The sequence below is a fragment of the Gopherus evgoodei genome, chromosome 1 (genome assembly GCF_007399415.2).
Source record: "Gopherus evgoodei ecotype Sinaloan lineage chromosome 1, rGopEvg1_v1.p, whole genome shotgun sequence".
NCBI lineage: Eukaryota > Metazoa > Chordata > Testudines > Testudinidae > Gopherus > Gopherus evgoodei.
Genome location: NC_044322.1, coordinates 202,539,206 through 202,560,166, shown reverse-complemented (window position 1 = coordinate 202,560,166; position 20,961 = coordinate 202,539,206). Strand labels below are relative to the sequence as shown.

The 20,961-nt window shown below is 37.0% G+C and overlaps 2 protein-coding genes across 4 annotated transcripts in view; one reads left to right on the top strand and one right to left on the bottom strand.

The window, feature by feature from the left end:
• CMSS1 (cms1 ribosomal small subunit homolog) overlaps nt 1-20,961 on the bottom strand; it is a 383,107-nt gene that overhangs the window by 321,554 nt on the left and 40,592 nt on the right. The window lies entirely within an intron of this gene.
• The window catches only part of FILIP1L (filamin A interacting protein 1 like), a 304,322-nt gene that overhangs the window by 257,863 nt on the left and 25,498 nt on the right, over nt 1-20,961 (top strand). For all 3 annotated transcript variants that reach the window (XM_030583072.1, XM_030583061.1, XM_030583056.1), the window contains one exon: nt 16,588-19,333. In XM_030583072.1, coding sequence (XP_030438932.1) covers nt 16,588-19,333 — 2,746 coding nt within the window. The remainder of the gene's footprint in view (nt 1-16,587; nt 19,334-20,961) is intronic.

Sequence of the window (20,961 nt, the reverse complement as noted above, 5' to 3'; positions counted from 1 at the left end):
CCAAAACAAGCTCTGCAACAATCTTAATATTGCATCTAGTAAACAGTAAAATACAAACAAAGAAAACCAGGGAGACTTAATTTGTTGGGGATCAGAGGCAGATGTTCTTGTGACTGGAGAATAAATATGCACATGCACTCACTGTCCTTCTGCTCCTCTCTGGGTTGGCCGTAGACTAAAAGTGACAAAGCTCTCCAATTTAAATCCCTTGCTCACTCATAAAAGGGAGATAGCAGGAGAACAAAAGGCAACACAGTATACATTACACAACTACATCCATGTTAATACACTAAGGGCAACATTATCCAAAGTGGCCACTGATTTTAGATACCTCCATTTCTTGGTGTCCAAACTGAGACACCTTCAAGCTTGATTTTCAGAGATGCTGAATGCCTATTCACTTTAATTGGAATTGTGTGTGCTCAGCATCTCTGAAAAATAAGATTCAATATTCCTTGAGGTGGGCACCCTAAAATCAGTGGCCACTTTGGAAATTTCTGGCCCAGACAGGCTGGGTTTGCTCTTGCTTTGACTGGTCTCCTCAGCCTAGAGGTTTAAACTGTTTCCACCATCCTTTTGAAGACAGATTTTTTCTACTTTGACGAGGAGTCGTTAAAAAATTGCAGGTTTTAGGGAGGGTCCAATTTAGGTCCTGTCATTGACCCTTAGATATACTCAGGCTAACAAGGTTTGGTAACAAATCAACTGCAAGAACTTCTAGAGATAAGGTTTTCTTTTCACATTCTGCATTTGAACTCACTTTTAAATTAATGAAAAAAAGTTTTATTATATAATGAATAAAAGTGACAGCTGAAAATACGGAAATATATCCTAAACACTACAGATCATCAGCAAAGGCAGGAATGATATTGGGATAGGAAAAAATCAGACAGAACATCCAGAATAATTTTGCAGTTCCTATGTTCCATGAAAACTGTATGCAGTATATAGATTTTTACAAGGAAAACAACCACTTGCTTTCCCAAGAGCCTATCTTAGAGGTTTTTAAGGTCAGGCTTGACAAAGCCCTGGCTGGGATGATTTTAGTTGGGAACTGGTCCTGTCTGAGCAGGGAGTTGGACTAGATGACCTCCTGAGGTCCTTTCCAACCCTGACATTCTATGATTCTATCTTTGGGCTTGGGTGTGATTTCTAAAACGCACTAACATGCTGTGCATTAATGGGTCCATGTAGACGCCCTCATGCACTTTAACAGAGATGTACGTTGAAATGCATTAGGGAACCTTTAGGGTGCACCAGCAAAGTCTACATGGACTCATTAATTCACAACATGTTAGTGCACTTTAAAAACCACATTCCTATGGCGCAGTTATGGAAAAATAAGTCTCTCTCTTGGCTTTAAAGGGATAGACCAGTTATAAACTACATTAAGAAACTTTTGGCCACAGTGAGCGTCGCTACACCCAGTAAATCTACTTTTTTCCCCCCTACCAATTTTAATTTCCCCACCATGAAAGAAAGCAACATTTGGTTTCCAAAGCAAGCATGTTAGCTACTGCCTGTGTTTAAACAGTTCGACAACAGAAGCAGATTCTGGAAACAAACTACTGTTCACATTTGAAGTGGGTATATGACTAAAAGGATCTCCAACTGTGGCCTTCATGTTAAAGCAGAGAATTTGAACGTGAATGCAGTAAAACATCAAATAACAGGAAAACAGAAAACCCTATTTTGATACACAAGAAACAACTGATCTTTGGTCTTGATAGTCAACAGTAGATCAGTGGTTCTCAAACTTCTGTACTGGTGACCACTTTTACATCGCAAGTCTCTGAGTGCGGCCCTTGCTTAAAAATATTAAAAAATAGTTTTTTAATTTAACACTAGTATAAATGCTAGAGGAGAAAACGGGGGTTGGGGATAGAGGCTGACAGCTCACGACCCCCACATAATAACCTCGCAACCCCCAAGAGGTCATGACCTCCCATTTGAGAACCCCTAACCCCTGCTTTAATTAAAAGATTAAGAACAGTTGCTTCAATGGGGCTATTTTTGTCCCATCATGTATTAAAGGACTTATTTAAATTTATCAAATGTATCTATCAAATAGCCCTTAGTCACATTTACAATATGGTCCTTAAAAGAACACACATGATTCACTGAGTAATATCAACATTAGTTTTTGACTGTAGACTCCCATCCTACAATCTACTCTTAAAACAACCAACCTGCAACTACCTTACAATCAGCCCCTCAGGCAAGAGCCTGGGATAGGAAATATTCTTATTGACATGTTCAAGGCTTATGGTCAACAGACTCAGATTCTAGTGAACCAGAATATGATGCAATTTCCGCACTTCCAACCTCAACTTGTTCAGATCTAAAGATGTTTAGCAGGAATGATTCAGCTGACCTCAAAAGGCTGGTGAAGATCATAGACAGACAGGCTGTCCCCCAGATATCCAAAGATCCCATCACACTTTGAATTGTACTTGGAAGCAAAAAAGCAATCTTTGGAGAATTGATAACATATTTTCTGAAATTAACACTCTACAGAAGGCCTAAGTGGTGGCAGTCTGCACCAGTGATAGCTTTAAAGTGGTCTTGACTAATAACCTCAGGTACAGCACACTGCCATCAATTCAGATTGCCACATTAGCAAGAAATGGATGGATTCACCTTACCAGGTGTAGATGAAAAGATTCATATTTAGATCATAAATGAAAGTTATGTATAAGTGTTTTTTCACTGCAATATAGTTTCCATTTATTTTTGATTTTGTTCTTAAACAAATAAAGGCCATTTATGTAAACCAAATTTACTAGGGTCTTTGTTTATAAAGGCTTGACTGTAACACTTCAGAAAATTTAGCAACAACAAAAATTTATGGTATCAATTAAGGTTCACTTTTTCTGCTACAAATACAATGGATTTCCCCACAAAACTACATCAAATAAAGTAATTGCACACAATGAAATTATAACCAGATTAGCATGACTGTATAATGCAAGTGACCACCATGTGATCTAGAGGCTGACTCTGGCAACTATAGCAGGCTGCTATTAACTAAAGGCTTTCTGCTTTAGCTTCATAGTACTTCCAGGCCTGCTGAAAGTGTATATGAATAGGGTCATAGTTCATAATCCAGCAGTATACAATAAATATGCAGTCATGCCACCCATTCTGACCCTGGCTGAGAATTTGGCTCAGATATTTATTTCTATATAATACATGTTAAAATTATTTCAGAGAACATCTAGTTCCTGGAAATGCTGTGGGAAAATGACATTTATGGCCAGTCTCCTCTGAGTAACGTGATGAGTTATTGTTGGAAAACAGCCATTCTCAAAGTCATCCTAAAAATATTAGCTAAATTTAAGTACAATTTTTTTTGTATCAGGGTACTCGTTTAACTATACTCAGTGCTGGTTAAGATATCGGCACAGTTCCTGGTGGATCACGTACCATAAAGACAAAAGAGTAACAAAAGCATCATGTAATACACAACTATGGATCTACATGTCATAAAGTTTGTGGATGACACAAAGCTGGGAGGTATTGCTAACACAGAGAAGGACCAGGATATCATACAGGAAGATCTGGATGACCTTGTAAACTGGAGTAATAGTAATAGCATGAAATTTAATAATGAAAAGTGCAAGGTCATGCATTTAGGGATTAATAATAAGAATTTTAGTTATAAATTGGGGACGTGTGGAAGTAACAGAGGAGGAGAAGGACCTTGGAGTATTGGTTGATCACAGGATGACTATGAGCCACCAATGTGATATGGCCATTAAAAAAGCTAATGCAGTTTTAGGATGCATCAGGCAAGGTATTTCCAGCAAAGATAAGGAGGTGTTAGTACCGTTATATAAGGCACTGGTGAGACCCCACCTGGAATACTGTGTGCAGTTCTGGTCTCCCATGTTTAAGAAGGATGAATTCAAACTGGAACAGGTTCAGAGACGGGCTATGAGAATGATCCGAGGAATGGAAAACCTGTCCTATGAAAGGAGACTCAAAGAGCTTGGCTTGTTTAGCCTAACCAAAAGAAGGTTGAGGGGGGATATGCTTGCTCTTTATAAATATATCAGAGGGATTAATATTAGAGAGGAAGAGGAATTATTTAAGCTTAGTTCCAATGTGGAAACAAGAACAAATGGGTATAAACTGGACAATAGGAAGTTTAGACTCGAAATTAGACAAAGGTTTCTAACCATAGAGGAGTGAAGTTCTGGAACAGCCTTCCAAGGGGAGTAATGGGGGCAAAAGATACATCTGGCTTTAAGACTAAGCTTGATAAGCTTATGAAAGGGATGGTATGATGGGATAGCCTAATTTTGGCAATTAATTTTGGCAATTGTTCTTTGATTATCAGCAGGTAAGTATGCCCACTGGTCTGTGATGGGATGTTATATGGGATGGGATCTGAGTTACTGCAGAGAATTCTTTCCTGGGTGCTGGCTGGTAAGTCTTGCCCATATGCTCAGGGTTTAGCTGATCGCCATATTTGGGGTCGGGAAGGAATTTTCCTCCGGGGCAGATTGGCAGAGGCCCTGGAGGTTTTTTGCCTTTTCTGCCTTCCTCTGCAGCGTGGGGCATGGGTCACTTAAAGGGGTTGCGCTTCTGATAGGGACTTGAAGTTGCAAGTTTTATGACAGGCTTCATCAACAGGACTTACATTCAGCTGAATAGGGCCTAGGCAATTCAATCATTTCACTCATTTTTTTTAAATAATTCTGACTGGAAACCAAAGACCAACTTCATTCTTCTTCTGCTCTGGCATTTTCCATCATGTTTTAAAAAGTGTTCAAACATAGTTCCAGCTAAACAGCTTTAAAATAGAGGGCTCTGTCCTGTAGTCATTGAAGTCAGCAGCACCACTCACAGCCTTTGGTTGTGTAAGACCAGGTCTTCCATTTACCCACTCAATATAGAAGGGCCAAAAAACACAGTTTTAATCCTGGTGTATGGACTACATTGAAACAGAATGTAGACAGGCTCCCCTACATAGTATTTTTATTGTCACTCCTTAAAATTTAAGAATATTGTAGTATGTATGTTACTTAGAAGTAATTACGCATGCTTAGCTCTAAGATCTGAAATCCAAGCCAATTTATTTTCCCCTTGGGACTTCAGAACTGGGGCAGAAAATGTTATTGCACAAGCACTGCTGCAATTCTATGCATAATAGATCAAATTTACTTAGAAATTTCACATTTCACAGTAGGTAGCATTTACTGCAGTAATGCAATGCTTAGTCACAGACTGGGAAATATTAATTTTATTTCCAGCCCTGCCAAAGACTTCCTGTTTTATATTGGGCAAGTCACTTAATCTGTCTTTGCCTTAATTTCCCCACCTGTGAAGAGAGAGGAAGAATACTTTCCTACCGCACAGTGGAGTGGGGAAGATTAAAGCATTAATTTTGGTAGCGTTTTGAGATGCTCAAGATGCTATGGAAGAATTATAAAAAGATTTTCTATTGTAACCACAGTTAAATTCTTGCACATAGTTTTCACTTGCTGTGTTACAGCAGCAGCATGCTGGCTGATACTTATATTCTGCAGAAATAACAAAACGCACCTCCATATATACTTGGCCATAGAGAAAATTTAACAACAAGAATTCCAAGGCAAACACAGTAGTTGCTATCTTCAAGGCTTTCCGTATTTTATAACAGGAGCTATTTGAAAGGATTTAATATCAGGCTGATTTAATATCAGGGTAGAGTTTTCCAGCAATAAATTGTACAGTATGCACTTTTTAAAAAATGGAGGCTGTAGAACACAGATTTCCCCCATAAATTCAATTTATTAAAAATGTAATGGATTTGTAATCTGTGAATACAAAAATTAGTAATGGATTTCATTGGATCTGTCTTGATTTGTGAGAAATGGCAATACTTAGCCCTTTTAAAGCATTTTCAACGTTAACCATTTGATTCTGAAAATATACTGTCAGATAGGTCAACCTTATTATCCCCATTTTATAGATGCAGAAGTTGAGGTATAGAATTTAACTTTTTCAAGCCAAAGAGGAAGGTAGAGGCACTGTCTGGATTAAACCTCAGGATTTATTGCCTCATAGTCCTGTTTCTCTGACCACTATACCACATCTCTCAAGACTAATCTTTCCATTTCCTCCTGTAAGCTTTCCATCTGCAAAACTATAATTTCCTGGCTGACGTAAATTCAAGGAGTTCCAAATTCTGGTGTTGCATCTGAAGTTATTTTTTTTATTTCTGGTTTCACAGGCAATTTGCTTTGCAGAAAAGAAGATGGAAAAAGGATGCACTATGGTAATATTAAAAACAACAACAAACCATTAGCCAAGAAAATAAAAGCATCATGTAGGTGTGACCACACATTAATAGTTCATAGTTTCATTTAAAATTGACAGTCAAACAAGAACCATGTCTTCAGGACAGAAAAAGATTAACGTTGATCTTGCATGCACAATTACATGCAATTGTCATACTAACAATAATAGATGTCAATTCTAACATCAAACAGAAATTATTCAAATAGCAGTTAAATCCAGGGGGGGTGGAGTAGAAAGCTGTATCTCAAAATGTAACATCAGAACAGTACAGCTCAGCACTCATACTTCCATGTCCTCCAAAAGCTGTCCCTCTTCTGTGGGAGTTTTTCAAGGATAACCCCAAGTAAAGCTCATTACCGTAGTCTGGTCAGTACAGAGTTCACTTGTAACTATGTATTTTCAAAAGAACTCGCACTCAAATTTTTGAGACCAAAAAAAAAAAAATAATAATAATAATAATAATAATTACAGAGACACATCAATAACTTGAAAACCAGATTTCCATGGGAAAAATTTTACCTACTGTTACTTGTAACACCAGAGATTATGAGAACTATAAGAAATTAGACAAAAAAAATTTTCAGCATACGAACTGCTGGGAGTAAGCCAAAACCATTTAGAACATAAGAACGACCATACAGGGTCAAACCAACCATCTGCCCAGCCCAGTATCCTGTCTTCCAACAGTGGCCAATGCCAGGTGCTTCAGAGGGAAAGAAAGAACGGGTAATCATCAAATAATCCATCCCCTGCTGCCCGTTTCCATCTTCTGGCAAACAAAGGCCAGGGACACTTCAGAGCATGGTTTTGCAACCCTGCAAATCCTGGCTAATAGCCATTGATGGACCAATCCTCCATGAACTTATCTGGTGTTTTTTTTTAAACCCTGTTATAGACTTGGCCTTCACAACATCCTCTGGCAAAGGCTTCCACAGATGACTGTGCGTTGTGTGAAGAAATACTTCCTTTTGTTTGTTTTAAACCTGCTGCCTATTGATTTCATTTGGTGACTCCTGGTTCTTGTATTATGAGAAGTAAATAACACCTCCTTATTTACTTTCTCCACACTAGTCATGATTTTATAGACTTCTATCATATCTCCTCTTAGTCGTCTCTTTTCAGAGCTGAAAAGTCCCTGTCTTCTTAATCTCTCCTCTATGGAAGCTGTTCCATACCCCTAATAATTTTTATCATCCTTTTCTTTACCTTTTCTAATTCTAATATATCTTTTTTGAGATGGGGCAACTAGATCTGAATGCAATATTCACGATGTGGGTGTACCATGGATTTATATAGAGGCAATATGATATTTTCTGTCCTATGATTCCCAACACTGTTGGCTTTTTTGATTGCCGCTGCACACTGAATTAATGTTTGCAGAGAATTATCCACAATGACTCCAAGGTCTCTTTCTTGAGTGGTAACAGCTAATTTAGACTCCATCATTTTTTATGTATAGCTTGGATTATGTTTTCCAATGTGCTGTACTTTGCATTTATCAATTTTGAATTTCTTTTGCCATTTTGTTGCCCACTCCCCCAGTTCTGTGACATCACTTTGTAACTCTTTGCAGTCTGCTTTGGATTTACCTATCTTGAGTAGTTTATCATCAGCAAATATTGCTTACCTCACTATGAATATGTTGAACAGCACTGGCCCCAGTACATACCCCTGGGGACACCACTATTTACCTCTCTCCATTCTGAAAACTGACCATTTATTCCTACTCTTTGTTTCCTATCTTTTAACCAGTTACTGATCCATTAGAGAACCTTCTCTCTTATCCCATGACAGCTTACTTTGCTGAAGAGCCTTTGGTGAGGGACCTTGTCAAAGGCTTTCTGAACATCTAAGTACAGTATATCCAGATCCCCCTTGTCCACATGCTTGTTGACCCCCTCAGAGAATTCTAGTAGATTGGTGAGGCACAATTTCCTTTTACGAAAATTATGTTGACTCTTCCCCAACAAATCGTGTTAATCTATGTGTCTGATAATTCTGTGTTTTCCTATAGTTTCAAACAGTTTGTCTGGTACTGCATTTAGACTTACCAGCCTGTTATTGCTGGGATCACCTCTGGAGCCTTTTAAAAAAATTGGCATTACATTAGCCATCCTCCAGTCATCTGGTACAGAAGCTGATTTAAATGATAGGCTACATACCACAGTTAGCAGTTCTGCAATTTCACATTTGGGTTCCTTCAGAACTCTTGGATGAATACAATCCGGTTCTGGTGACTTATTACTGTTTAATTTATCAATTTGTTCCAAAACCTCCTGCTCCTCAGATTTGTCACTTAAAAAGAACGGCTCAGGTTGGGGAATCTCCCTCACATCCTCAGCCGTGAAGACCAATGCAAAGAATTCATTTAGTTTCTCCGCAACGGTCTTATTGTCCTTCAGGGCTCCTTTACCATCTTGATCGTCCATTGATCCCATGGGCTGTTTAGCAGACTTCCTGCTTCTGATGTACTTTAAAAATTTTTGCTGTTACTTTATGACTCTTTGGCTAGCTGTTCTTAAATTCTTTTTTGGCCTTCCTAATTATGCTTATACACTTCATTTGCAAGTTTATGCTCCTTTCTATTTTCCTCACTAGGATTTAACTTCCACTTTGTAAAGGATGCCTTGCTGCCTCTAACTGCGTCTTTTACTTTGTTGTTTAGCCACGGTGACACTTCTTTGGTTCTCCTACTACGTTTTTAAATTTGGGGTATACATTTAAAATGAGCCTCTAGTATGGTGTCTATAAAAAAGTTTCCATGCAGCCTGCAGGAATTTCACTTTTGGCACTGTACCTTTTAATTTCTTTTTAACTAGCTTCCTGATTTTTGTCTAGTTCCTCTCTGAACTTAAATGCTACTGTGGAGGGCTGTGCTTTGGTATTTCTCTCCTCCCCTTCCACTCCACCCCATCCCACCCCCGGGATGTTAAATTTTATTATGTTACATTCAACTATTATCAAGTAGTTGAGCTATATTCACCTTTGATTTTTGGCATTGACAGCAGTTGTTGTGTATAGTCATTTTCAGAGATTTTTTTTTATTGGTCAGTTCAACTTCTGTCTTATGCACTAGTGTGATACTGTGCACTTCTGATGGGGAAGAGTTTCTGGGAACACACTTCCCAAAGCCCTGCATGAGAACAGTTAGCAATAATAGCTAAGTTTGAACTGAAATCAAGGAGGCAGTCATATATAAGAAGGATAATGTGGGAAGACAATAAATTCTAGTATGTTTTTTGCTGCTATTCTCAGGACTGCCCAAAAGACTTAATAAACATCAAAAGGAGAGCAAACTGTTATAAGTGTTTTTCAAGGAATGTTGAGAGGCTGTGCATACTACTCTCTCTCTCTCTCTCTCTCTTTTTAATGATTCTGCGGTACTGTCAAAGTATGTGTTCTAACAAAATATTAAAATTTTCTAAAATTAGTCAATCAAAAGAGTCAAGTTACATGTCCCCTTTAAAGACATACATGGCAGCCTGGCAGATAAATTATATCTTGATATACTTAGTGGGGTATATTATTTTCTCTGTGCGTGTTTCATTTTAATTTCCATAAATGAAGTTACTCGTGCATCCAGACCACAATGCCTTCTGTTTACGATCCCAACAGATCTCCATCTGATTAGGGTTGATAATCACCAAGGTACATTTAGATAAAAAAGAACTGTGGTGGATAACTCAAGAGCTAATACACTTTCTTAGCAGTCAATACTGAACTGGTGCCTTTGGGAGGATATTAAAGGAGCACTGCATTTTAGAGTAAGACTAAAACCAAGGCCCCAATCACTATTGGTTGTTATAGAGACCCTATTACTTTTTCTTCCCCTCCTGAATTCATCTGTGTGTGTCTGTGTACACATCCAGCATCATGACTAACTTCCAACTCAGGTAAATATATTCTGGTTACCTATTCTCTGCAATCACAAATGGAGAAGGTATGCCTCACTTCTTTCCTAAACTGGTTCTGTTGAGTTCCATCCCAGAGGTGGCAGCACAGGTCCCTGTATAGTTATTTGTCTAGGAATGTTAAGTTTATAAAACAATTTGGGATTATAAGGATGATATCAAGATGTGATTAACTGCCCAGTGGAAAACATACCTTAATGTAAGAGTTCCCATTGTAAATTCAACTTTCATATCAAGACATTTGTCTGAAAATGCTTTTGGATCTTGTATCTGATGTGCGTTTAATTTTCCTTTAGTTCAAACTTGGACTTAATTCTTAAAAAATCATTTAAAAATAATGTCAAATACTGAGATGCACAATTTTAAAATAAAGTGTTGCCATTCTGTTGGGCAGTGCTAATAGATCCAGATAAAGCCAATACATTATATAATACCTGTGGAATGCTGTTGCTGCTATGATTTTAGAAGCCTTTGATTTTCTTTATAAAAGGAACAAAAGTAAGCACCAATAAAGAAAATACATAGGACATAAAAATAGCCATAACATAGGTACTCATAAACATTATACATCAATAAGTAGGATTGTACGGGAGGAAAAATATATGCATACACATCCCAAGATTGGAAAATAATTAGTAAAGCCAAGCTTTACTGCCATAAACTATAAGGGAATGCAAGACTGACTTTCTTCCGGAAAGAAATACTTAACTCTACTGGTGTCAAAACTCACACCAATTTGTAGGACTTACCAGAAGTGATAAAGCATGTTTCTTTTCTTGTTAATGGCCAGGCTTTGGCTTTTCTAGTTACTGGGAAGAATGCCTCAGATAGAGTAATAATCATGATATCATTTACATTTCAAACTTTCAGCTTAAAATTTTTGTTTACATTATACAAAGGAATTTCAAATACATGTCCAAAAACATGTTAGCAAGTCTCCTCAAATTGACATGTGTAGAATATTTGCTGAATGACATCTTAAAATTAACTATAAACACATCCGTAAGCTTTACAAACACAGAAAATATTTTAGGTTTACACACAGCTTCCAAGATAGACACTAGAATTCTCTTCAAAAATATGAATCTGAAGCTTTATAAAAGTCTCTGTGTGTCTCAGGCACTTAAAATATCCGTCATTTCCATGCCCTGAACCCAAACTCTAGCTACAGCAGCTTCTTCACTATTTGAAGGGAGACTTGTCAAGGTCCAAATTTTATAGGCCGAGGTCCCTTTCTGTTAAATCCTTCAGAATTTGTCCTTTTCAAGGGTTCACTGTGCAGAAATGTTGGTCTGTTTTACTCTTGGTACTTAAAAATATATATTTCATTCTTGAACAGACTAACTATGAGAAACAGAGTGAGACGCAAAAGATTACAAAAACAAGGATCTTATGATCTCATTCCTGCCGCAATCTCTTTAGTTTGCTCACAACACGAACTTTAAGAGAGCACTTCCCCTACTGTCCCACAAAAATTCAAGTTAAACTACACTAACGTAATATAATACACGAAGATACTAGAAAACCCCACTTATAAAACATATCACATGACACCGTAAAACAAGGTGCTGTTAGATATGTTTTGTAAGAGGCAGAGAGTCATATGATACTAAATATAATCAGTGCAATCTAACCCTGTGCAATCTAACCCAGCAGTTAGGTATGGAGAAGAGTTTAATACATATGGCGACTTTAACAGGCTATAATATGTGCATTGAAAAAAGTTAATTATGATGAAAAATGAGAGTTTCAAGGATGATAAATATGATTTTTTTTAAAGAACAGGCAATTGGCATTTCATATATGTGTCATAATAAACCAGAATAAGGTTAATAACTTATATAACTATAACAGAAGCTCTGAAGATAAGCAGTAATAAGACACTGCTTTGACTCTGTTTAACTACCTAACATTCATGTCTATAAAAACAGCTTCCAAGACCTGTTTTTGCTGGACTGGATTCTGTAAGTGCTCCTGTGGTCCCATGGGATCAAGTACTTGGAATTGTCTATGAATGCTTTGTCTAAATGATGTATATATCTTTGTCTAAAATGTAACTACATTCTTATGAAATACAACTCAAAATGAAAATAATTCAAATATTTAACCTAATTGGACAGCCTGATGATTTATTGATGATTTCCTGTCCTTCCTGATCACTCTCCAGTAAAATGTATTAGTGTCCTTTAGAGGAGATTTGGCAGATTAAAACTCACATTACAAAAAAACAGGGGAGGGGGGGAATTAGCTATATTATAGATACAACTTAAAGTATTAAACCTCAAAACAAAATCAAATTTTCTTGTAATCTTTTATGCTGTTTCAGCACTGACTCAGTGAAGCACAAAAAGTAAGTGCACATTTCCCACCAGGTGTATTGCCTGCTACTGTGAAAAGTCCCACAACACCCTCTAGGTAGTCAAGTCCTGATCCTGCAATGAGCTCCACACAGAAAGACTCCTAGAGAGAGTTCCTCAAGGTCCACCCACACTGAGCACATTGCAGGATCAAGGTCTTAAGTATTTGCAGGAAGGGATTCTCAATCTGGTCAATGAAAACTAACTAGTCAATTTCATGTTTTTCTTATCAATTTCACTTTCTGGTTGGCTAGTACTGTAGTGTGATGCCTGAATTGCAAACACTACAGAGAAATGTTCACATCCAATCAAAAAAAGACAATGAAAATATTTATGATATTAAGGCAATTTATTTTATTTTTGTCATCGCATATTGTATGTCTAAAATACAGAAACAAAAACTAAAGTTTAACATACATATTAGTTTCACAGTCGTCATCTTCCTAAAATTCTTTTCCAAAAACCAGACAACTATCTTACAATTATGGATGTGAAGAAATTATGAGCATTATCAAAATAATCAATTTTGTATTTGATTTTCTCTAGCTAACAGTATTTTTAAGAAACCTAGATAAAAATACAAATACAGTTGAAATATTTTGGAAATTTTATTGTAATTTCTACACTGTCCTAAATGTAAGAGGTATGTGTTTTGTTGCTGTTGGTGGTTTTTTGTTTTCCTCTAATTTTGGTAAGAAATTTTAGGAAAACAAACATGAAACCAATGTGTTTTATATTTTTATTTTTGCACTGTTTATATGCATTTCCATTTTTTGACAAACATTATATGTATATGCAACAGGATTTTAAGGTAAGGTAGATACATTATTTAGAGTATTTTGATGTCCTCTATGCATTTGGTGTTTTCTAAACCCAGGGAGGATATAATCCATGCCCCCAAAAGCATACATTTTACAAAGACAGATGTGGGAAAGGGAGTGGGAATGGGAATAGGATACAACATAGAAGCAAAGTGATGATAGCTATTGTTTACTTGGGCTGGGCGGTTGTTTTTTTTTTGTTTGTTTTTTGCAGGCTGGGGAAGAGATGAATTTGAGGGTACAGAGTACAGAAACACTTGCTTTTTATTCCCAATAGGTTTTCAAAATTCCATTAAAAAAAAGGTTAAGTGAAGGATGATGTTTTCAATATACTGCAGACATCCCTTCCAGATGCCTGACTAGGACTTCAGAAAGACCAAACAGACTGGGCCCCAGAGAATTCACCCAGATTAGACATTGAGCCAGGACAGGTTCTAGTAATATAATTAGCTTACAGACGCAGAACAGACTTGATCAAAGTTCAATTTGTGTACCTCACTTGAGTCTCAGGCCCTAATTCAGCAAAGACTTTAGTAAGACTCAGGTAGTCCCTTACTTTAACAAGCAGTCCCAGTAACTAGTGAGATAATGCTATAGAAGAGAATGAAGATACAAACTGGAATGCATATACAGTACATATATTAAAAGATTTCTGTGACTACTTACTCAGACATCAGTCAACTGAAACATTTAAATTAAAGAAAAATCTGTTAACTAAATTGCATTATAAAATCACTATAAAACAACCATGGAAAAGTTAGAACTGTTTAAGGTTTTGTGGACAACCACATCCTCTAGAAATGAAACTTTAAGGCATAGCAAGAATTCACACATTTTTGTTTTTGGACAAAGTAGATATCACCTAATTAAAAGATAATCAGTAATATATTCAACAGCTAATTTAGGCATTACTCATTTGGTCCTTGTCCAGATAGTATCCCTTTTAAAAAGAATGATCAAGATAAGGAAATAATTTGATAAAGTAAAACCAAGACTAACAAGTTGGAATAAATTCAATCAGCATTATAATAAGATGGCTGACCTCAGGCACACACAAAAGCTGAACAAGTCCAAGTGAAACTGCTAGTTATGCTTCTGTTATGGTTTTGTGTCTATGGCAACACCAAATCATCAGCTTCCTGTATTCATCTGCCTTATCAACCCACTGTCATTTCTCAAAGTTCATTTAAAAAAATTCTCCCCTTGCTTACATCTTTTCATGTCCATTTCCCAATTATATTATTGAAAGCTCTATAAATAATTTAACAATGTTTGTAAGAATGATTCCATATAAGTTAAGCTTACTATATTTGATTATTATTGTTCATGCTGTCAATTTTGCACAAAAAGAACTTCACTGCAGGAGCAAGTATCAGAGGGGTAGCCATGTTAGTCTGGATCTGTAAAAGCAGCAAAGAATCCTGTGGCACCTTATAGACTAACAGACGTTTTGGAGCATGAGCTTTCGTGGGTGAATTTGCTTTAACAGAGTAAATACCTTGGGTACAGTGAATGTGCTGTGAGAGATTTTGTATAGCCAATGTCGGAAACCTCTGCTCACTGCCACCATTAGAAAGGGACAAGTACCAGATCAACCTAAATAGTGTCAGCAGCTTTCTACTACCATGTAAGAATCCAGGCTCTGTTACTGCCAAATGGGTAGGTGTTGCTGAGACTGCATGCTAAGCCCTCAGGACTATGTCCCTCAAGTCACTGAACAGCTTATTAAGGAGCAGCATGGATGGGAGTACCACCTAGTTCTTCCTGAACAAGATGATGATGGTGGTAACATGAGCTTTTAGAAAGAGTCCTGCCGCATAATCTCTTTTTTCCTAATGAATGTTATTTAATATAGATATTACACGCACAGACACTTGGTGTGCAGAGGTTCTACTATTTGTGTTTCTATTATGTTTTTTGTTTCTACTTATATTTTTCACATGCTTTTTTAACACTTCAAGGAGCTTACTTTGTTGGTCAGAAAGAAGTAAAAAGAGCTGATGGAAAGGAGGCAGAAATAGTGAAAAAGTCAGGTTACATTTTATTTCAGCCCCATCAATGTCTCAGAGACAAAAAAGAAAGGTCCATGAAAAGATCCAAATACTAAGATATTTGGGTTTATTCCAGGTCCTGCAGGACACAAATGCACAGTCTTAACATACACCTTTTACCACTGAAATATCCTGCATCTCATAAACAAGGAAAGATTATGAAACTATACATCTCTACCTCGATATAACGCTGTCCTTGGGAGACAAAAAATCTTACCGCATTATAGATGAAACCGTGTGATATCGAACTTGCTTTGATCCACCAGAGTGCACAGCCCCGCCCCCTCGGAGCACTGCTTTACCGCGTTATATCCAAATTTGTGTTATATCGGGTGGCGTTACATTAAGGTAGCGATGTACTTCAGCTACAACAGTTACAGGTAAAACCTGATTTTAGGAAAATCTCAAGGAACACCTCAAGCCTTCACGAAAAGGCAAGGTTTCAAACTATGATTTTCAAATACACCATCAGACCTGAGTTTTGGACAACAAGGAATTTGGGATTTTTAAGGTGCAAAACAACAACTACCAACCTATGCATTTACCTGTTTACAGCAGAATTAGACTGCTACAAGATGGTAAGGATCCCTTTTCATTTAGAAGTGGCTGACACACTGTTTCTGTATTAATTTAGCCGTATCAATTGTTACAGTGACATACTTAAATCAATGCAACCCCTTACTATGGACATCCACACTAGACTGTAGTATTGATTTACCTACATCAATTTCTAAATAACCAATACAGCTAAATAGCTATAAAAACAGTGTGTGCAGACCAGACCTTAGGAACCAGACAATCTGTTTTTTCTACAGTGGGTGTCTGAAGCTTGCCCAACTGATGGAATTGCATTGGCAAATGCAGAAGCCTGAAGGCTGCAGTGTACCTTTATTGCAGAAACAGTTGTAGAGCCCACAGATCTGAATAAGCAACATGGACTGGCACCTTCGGTTAAAACGAAGCACTTAATGTGAGGACTTCTAGTCTCTGTGGCCTTTTCCGCTGCACAACAAAGTCAGGCAGCCTCAGGTTACATCATAGATTGCACTTTGTTCACCTCTACTCTAAATGGTATCATAATTCTAAACACATGTATTTTGAAAAACTCCACTACAAAACCTACTACAAAATAAAACAAACATACTTTGTGTTTTTTCAGATTGAAAAAGCTGATTGACCAAGAAACAGCCTATCAGGCAAAAAAAGAGAAGGAAAACAACAAGAAAATAACGAAATTGAAAGAAGAACTGACAAAACTGAAATCATTTGCTTTAATGGTGGTAGATGAACAGCAAAGACTTACAGAACAGTTGAACCAACAAAGTCAAAAAATCCAAGAGCTCATCACTATTGCAGAGCAAGTACAGGAGAAACTCACCATTGCGGAAGCAAAAGCAGAAGAAGAGAAGCAGAAAGCCATCAGGCTGGAAGCAGAATTGCAAGCGCAAACCAATAACATTTCCCAAGAACAAGAAACAATGATGGCCAAACTAACCAATGAAGACAGCCAGAATCGCCAGCTCCGGATAAAATTAACAGCACTCACGCGACAAATTGATGAATTAGAGGAGACTAATAAGTCTTTACGAAAAGCAGAGGAAGAACTTCAAGACATAAGGGAAAAAATAAATAAAGGAGAATGTGGAAATTCCACCCTTATGTCTGAAGTAGAAGAATTACGGAAACGTGTCCTGGAAATGGAAGGTAAAGATGAAGAGCTCATAAAAATGGAAGATCAGTGTAGAGAGCTTAATAAAAAATTAGAAAAAGAAGCAGCACAAAACAAGAACTTTAAAGCAGAAGCTGACAAACTCAACAAAAGAATTATGGAGCTGGAGAAATTAGAAGATGCTTTCAATAAGAGCAAACAAGAATGTTACACTCTGAAATGCAATCTAGAAAAAGAAAAAATGTTAATAAAGCAATTGTCTCAGGAGTTGGAGGGCTTAAAAGCTAGAATTGGAGAGCTTGAAGCCACTGAAACCAAGTTAGAAAAAACAGAATTCACACTCAAGGAAGATTTAACTAAACTGAAAACATTAACGGTCATGCTTGTGGATGAAAGAAAGACAATGAGTGAAAAAATAAAGCAAACAGAAGAAAAGTTACAATCTGCAACTTCCCAGCTTCAGGTGGAGCAAAAGAAAGTGATGTCAGTTACAGAAAAACTAATTGAGGAAAGTAAAAAGGCACTGAAATCAAAATCTGATGCAGAGGAAAAAATGTCCAGTGTAACAAAGGAACGAGATGAACTGAAAAACAAACTTAAAGCAGAGGAAGAGAAAGGAAATGATCTCTTTTCCAAGGTAAATATTCTAAGGAAAAGGCTTCAGTCACTAGAAGCCACTGAAAAAGAGTTTCTTAAAATTAAACTCAAAGAGACAACTAAATCAAGCACATCCTTACAGCAGGAGAACAACAAGATTAAAGAACTTGCTCAAGAAGTTGAGAGGCTGAAAAATAAGCTGAAAGAAATGAAGGCCATAGAGGATGATCTCATGAAAACTGAAGATGAGTTTGAGTCTCTAGAGCGAAGATACATCAATGAACAAGACAAAACTAAATTTCTATCAGAAGAACTGGAGGTTGTGAAAATGGAACTGGCTAGGTATAAATTAGTAGAAAAGACCGAGTCCAACCAAGAACAGTGGCTTTTCAAAAAACTTAAAGAAGAAGAAGCAAAGTCAGAGCACCTGTCTAGAGAGGTAGATGCACTGAAAGAGAAAATTCATGAGTACATGGCAACAGAAGACCTAATATGTCATCTACGGGGTGATCATATGGTCCTACAGAAGAAACTCAACCAGCAAGAAAAGAAAAACAGGGAGTTAGCAAGAGAAATTGATAGCCTTACCAAAGAATTAGAGAGATACAGACGTTTCAGCAAGAGCCTTAGACCGAGTCTTAATGGAAGGAGAATTTCTGACCTGCAGGTTTTCTCTAAAGAAGTCCAGACAGATCCAGCAGACAATGAACCACCTGATTACAAGAGCCTTGTTCCTTTAGAACGAGCAGTCATAAATGGGCAATTGTACGAAGAGAGTGATAATGAAGATGAAAACGATGAGGAGCAAACAGTGTCTTTCAAATGCAATTCATCCATTGCAAATGCAGTAAACAAAAAATTATGGATCCCATGGATGAAGTCCAAAGAAAGCCATTCTCAAAATGGAAAAATTCATGACAAACAGAATGGAAATTGTGCACAGCCACGAGACTTAGTTCTAAGTCATACACCTGGTCAACCTCTTCATATAAAGGTTACACCAGACCATGGACAAAACACAGCTACCCTTGAAATAACAAGCCCTACTACAGACAGTCCTCACTCTTACACTAGTACAGCAGTTATACCCAACTGTGGCACACCAAAGCAAAGAATAACCATTATTCAAAATACCTCTTTAATGCCTTTAAAATCAAAAATAGCTGATGGTTACATGAGTCCAGAGCAAGCCGTGCCACCTATCACATTGGCTACTTTTGCAAGATCTCAAACTCCTGAATCATGTGGCTCAATAACTCCAGAAAGGACAATGTCTCCATTGGCTCTGATAGGTTCTTCAAGTTCTCCAGAACAAATGCTTTCTCCAGAGCCTTTGGAAATTGGTGCCAAGCATACTCTTTTTAGAGTATCCCCAGACAGGCAATCATCATGGCACTTTCAAAGATCTAACAGCACTGGTTCAAGTGTAATAACTACTGAGGATAATAAAATCCATATTCATTTAGGAAGTCCTTATGTTCAGGCTCTTGCTAATTCATCAAAACCTTGTACTCCAATTCAGGATAACAGAACTCCAGCACTAACTAATGGAACACCCAGTAAGCCTACTAGTAAAATCACAAGCAGTATCACAATCACACCAACAGCCACTCCTCTCCCACGGCAATCACAAATTACAGTAAGTAATGTCTATAACTGATCCCCATCCATGCTGACTCCCTTACCAGCAACCCATCTTATTTTTCATCCCAGCAAGAATAATTTGGAACACCCTCTTTATTTTGGGAGAGATCTGTGCATGAACTGTACAATGCTACTTGGAACTAACGTTAAGTTTTGCCTGCTTAGTCGTATCAAGTGTGCACTTACTGTATATCTTTTCACTGAAATATCTTTATGTAAAATAATTAGTCTTCCACTTGTATAAATGCATCTTTATGTATTTTCATTTTCCATAACTTACATTACTTTTGACTGCAAGGTATATTGGTGAAATATTTTAACATTTCAAAACAGTAAATAATTGGTTGTTTTTACCACTGCTTGCAGAATTATTTGTTCTTCTGGTGTGTGCGTGTGCGCGCGCCTTTTGTATTTTTGCATGTATGACAGACTTTTATTTTAATCCCTGAAATGCCTGCTAAATACCGATAAGAACGGTTTCATTATCTTCCTTCTATTCCCCAATTTTTCCTAGCCTTATTACTCAAATTGTTATTTTTAGATCAAATACACACAAAATCACATGTACAGTACCAATTTTAAGTGCATGATGCAGAAATCACATGTTTTGGGGCATGTCAATCACTGGGGATTTTGAGAATGTGGATTTTTTAAAACACTTTGTCATTCTGTTAAAACTCAGTCTGTTTGCTCCTTCAAATCTTTCCTTTGTAATTGGGTTAAGCTGAGAAGTTTATATCACAGAAATATTTTCTTTTTCCATACGGTAAGCTCTTAGCCTACATTAAAAATACTAACGTTTGAAGACCTTTTAAGAATGTTAACAGCAACATTTACATTTTAAAAAGACTAACCAGAAGAATGGCTCCACAACATGATTTTATTATTCAAAGTAGAAGGGAAGGATGCAACAGGGTTGGAACCTAGATTACAGTCCAACATTCTACATATTAGTTAGGCACAGTGAAGAAGAGAAAGCAAAATGAATGATAGGACCCATTATAGTTTCTGAAATGATAAAATGAGTTGGTTACAAAAAAAGAGAATACTATAGTCCAGCTATTTGAATTTATACATCCCTCCAGACATAGTACAGACACTAATAATACAATGCCGCTATTTAGACAAAACTGCGTTACGCACCACAGTGATGGACACTATATTAGTGCATATAATAATAAATAATGACAATAGTATAAGCAATGCAGGCCTCAATTTGTCTGTATACCAAGAGTAAGAAGCAATCAGTGCTAACCTCTTGGAGAACATTACAGACAGTGACACCAGAGCTTCATTTTGAATTATTTATAAGGCCGGAAGGTCCTGAATTCACTTCCCCAACACCTCTCTTTCTCTGAATAAAGAGCTACTACTGAAATTCACTCTTTTAAAAACAGCTTTTTAAAAAGTTAAACATCAATTTTAATTATGCATTTAGAAAACAAATCTTTTCACCACTTTGCTAATCATCATAAAGACATTTGTGCAGAAATAGAAGCTCTCTATTTCATATATCACAGCTCAAGATGAACTGATCAGAATAAAGATAATCTTTTCCATGATTATGAACTGTGATATTAATTGTCCTTCAACACTGATTCAGCAAAGGACTTTAGCTCCCCA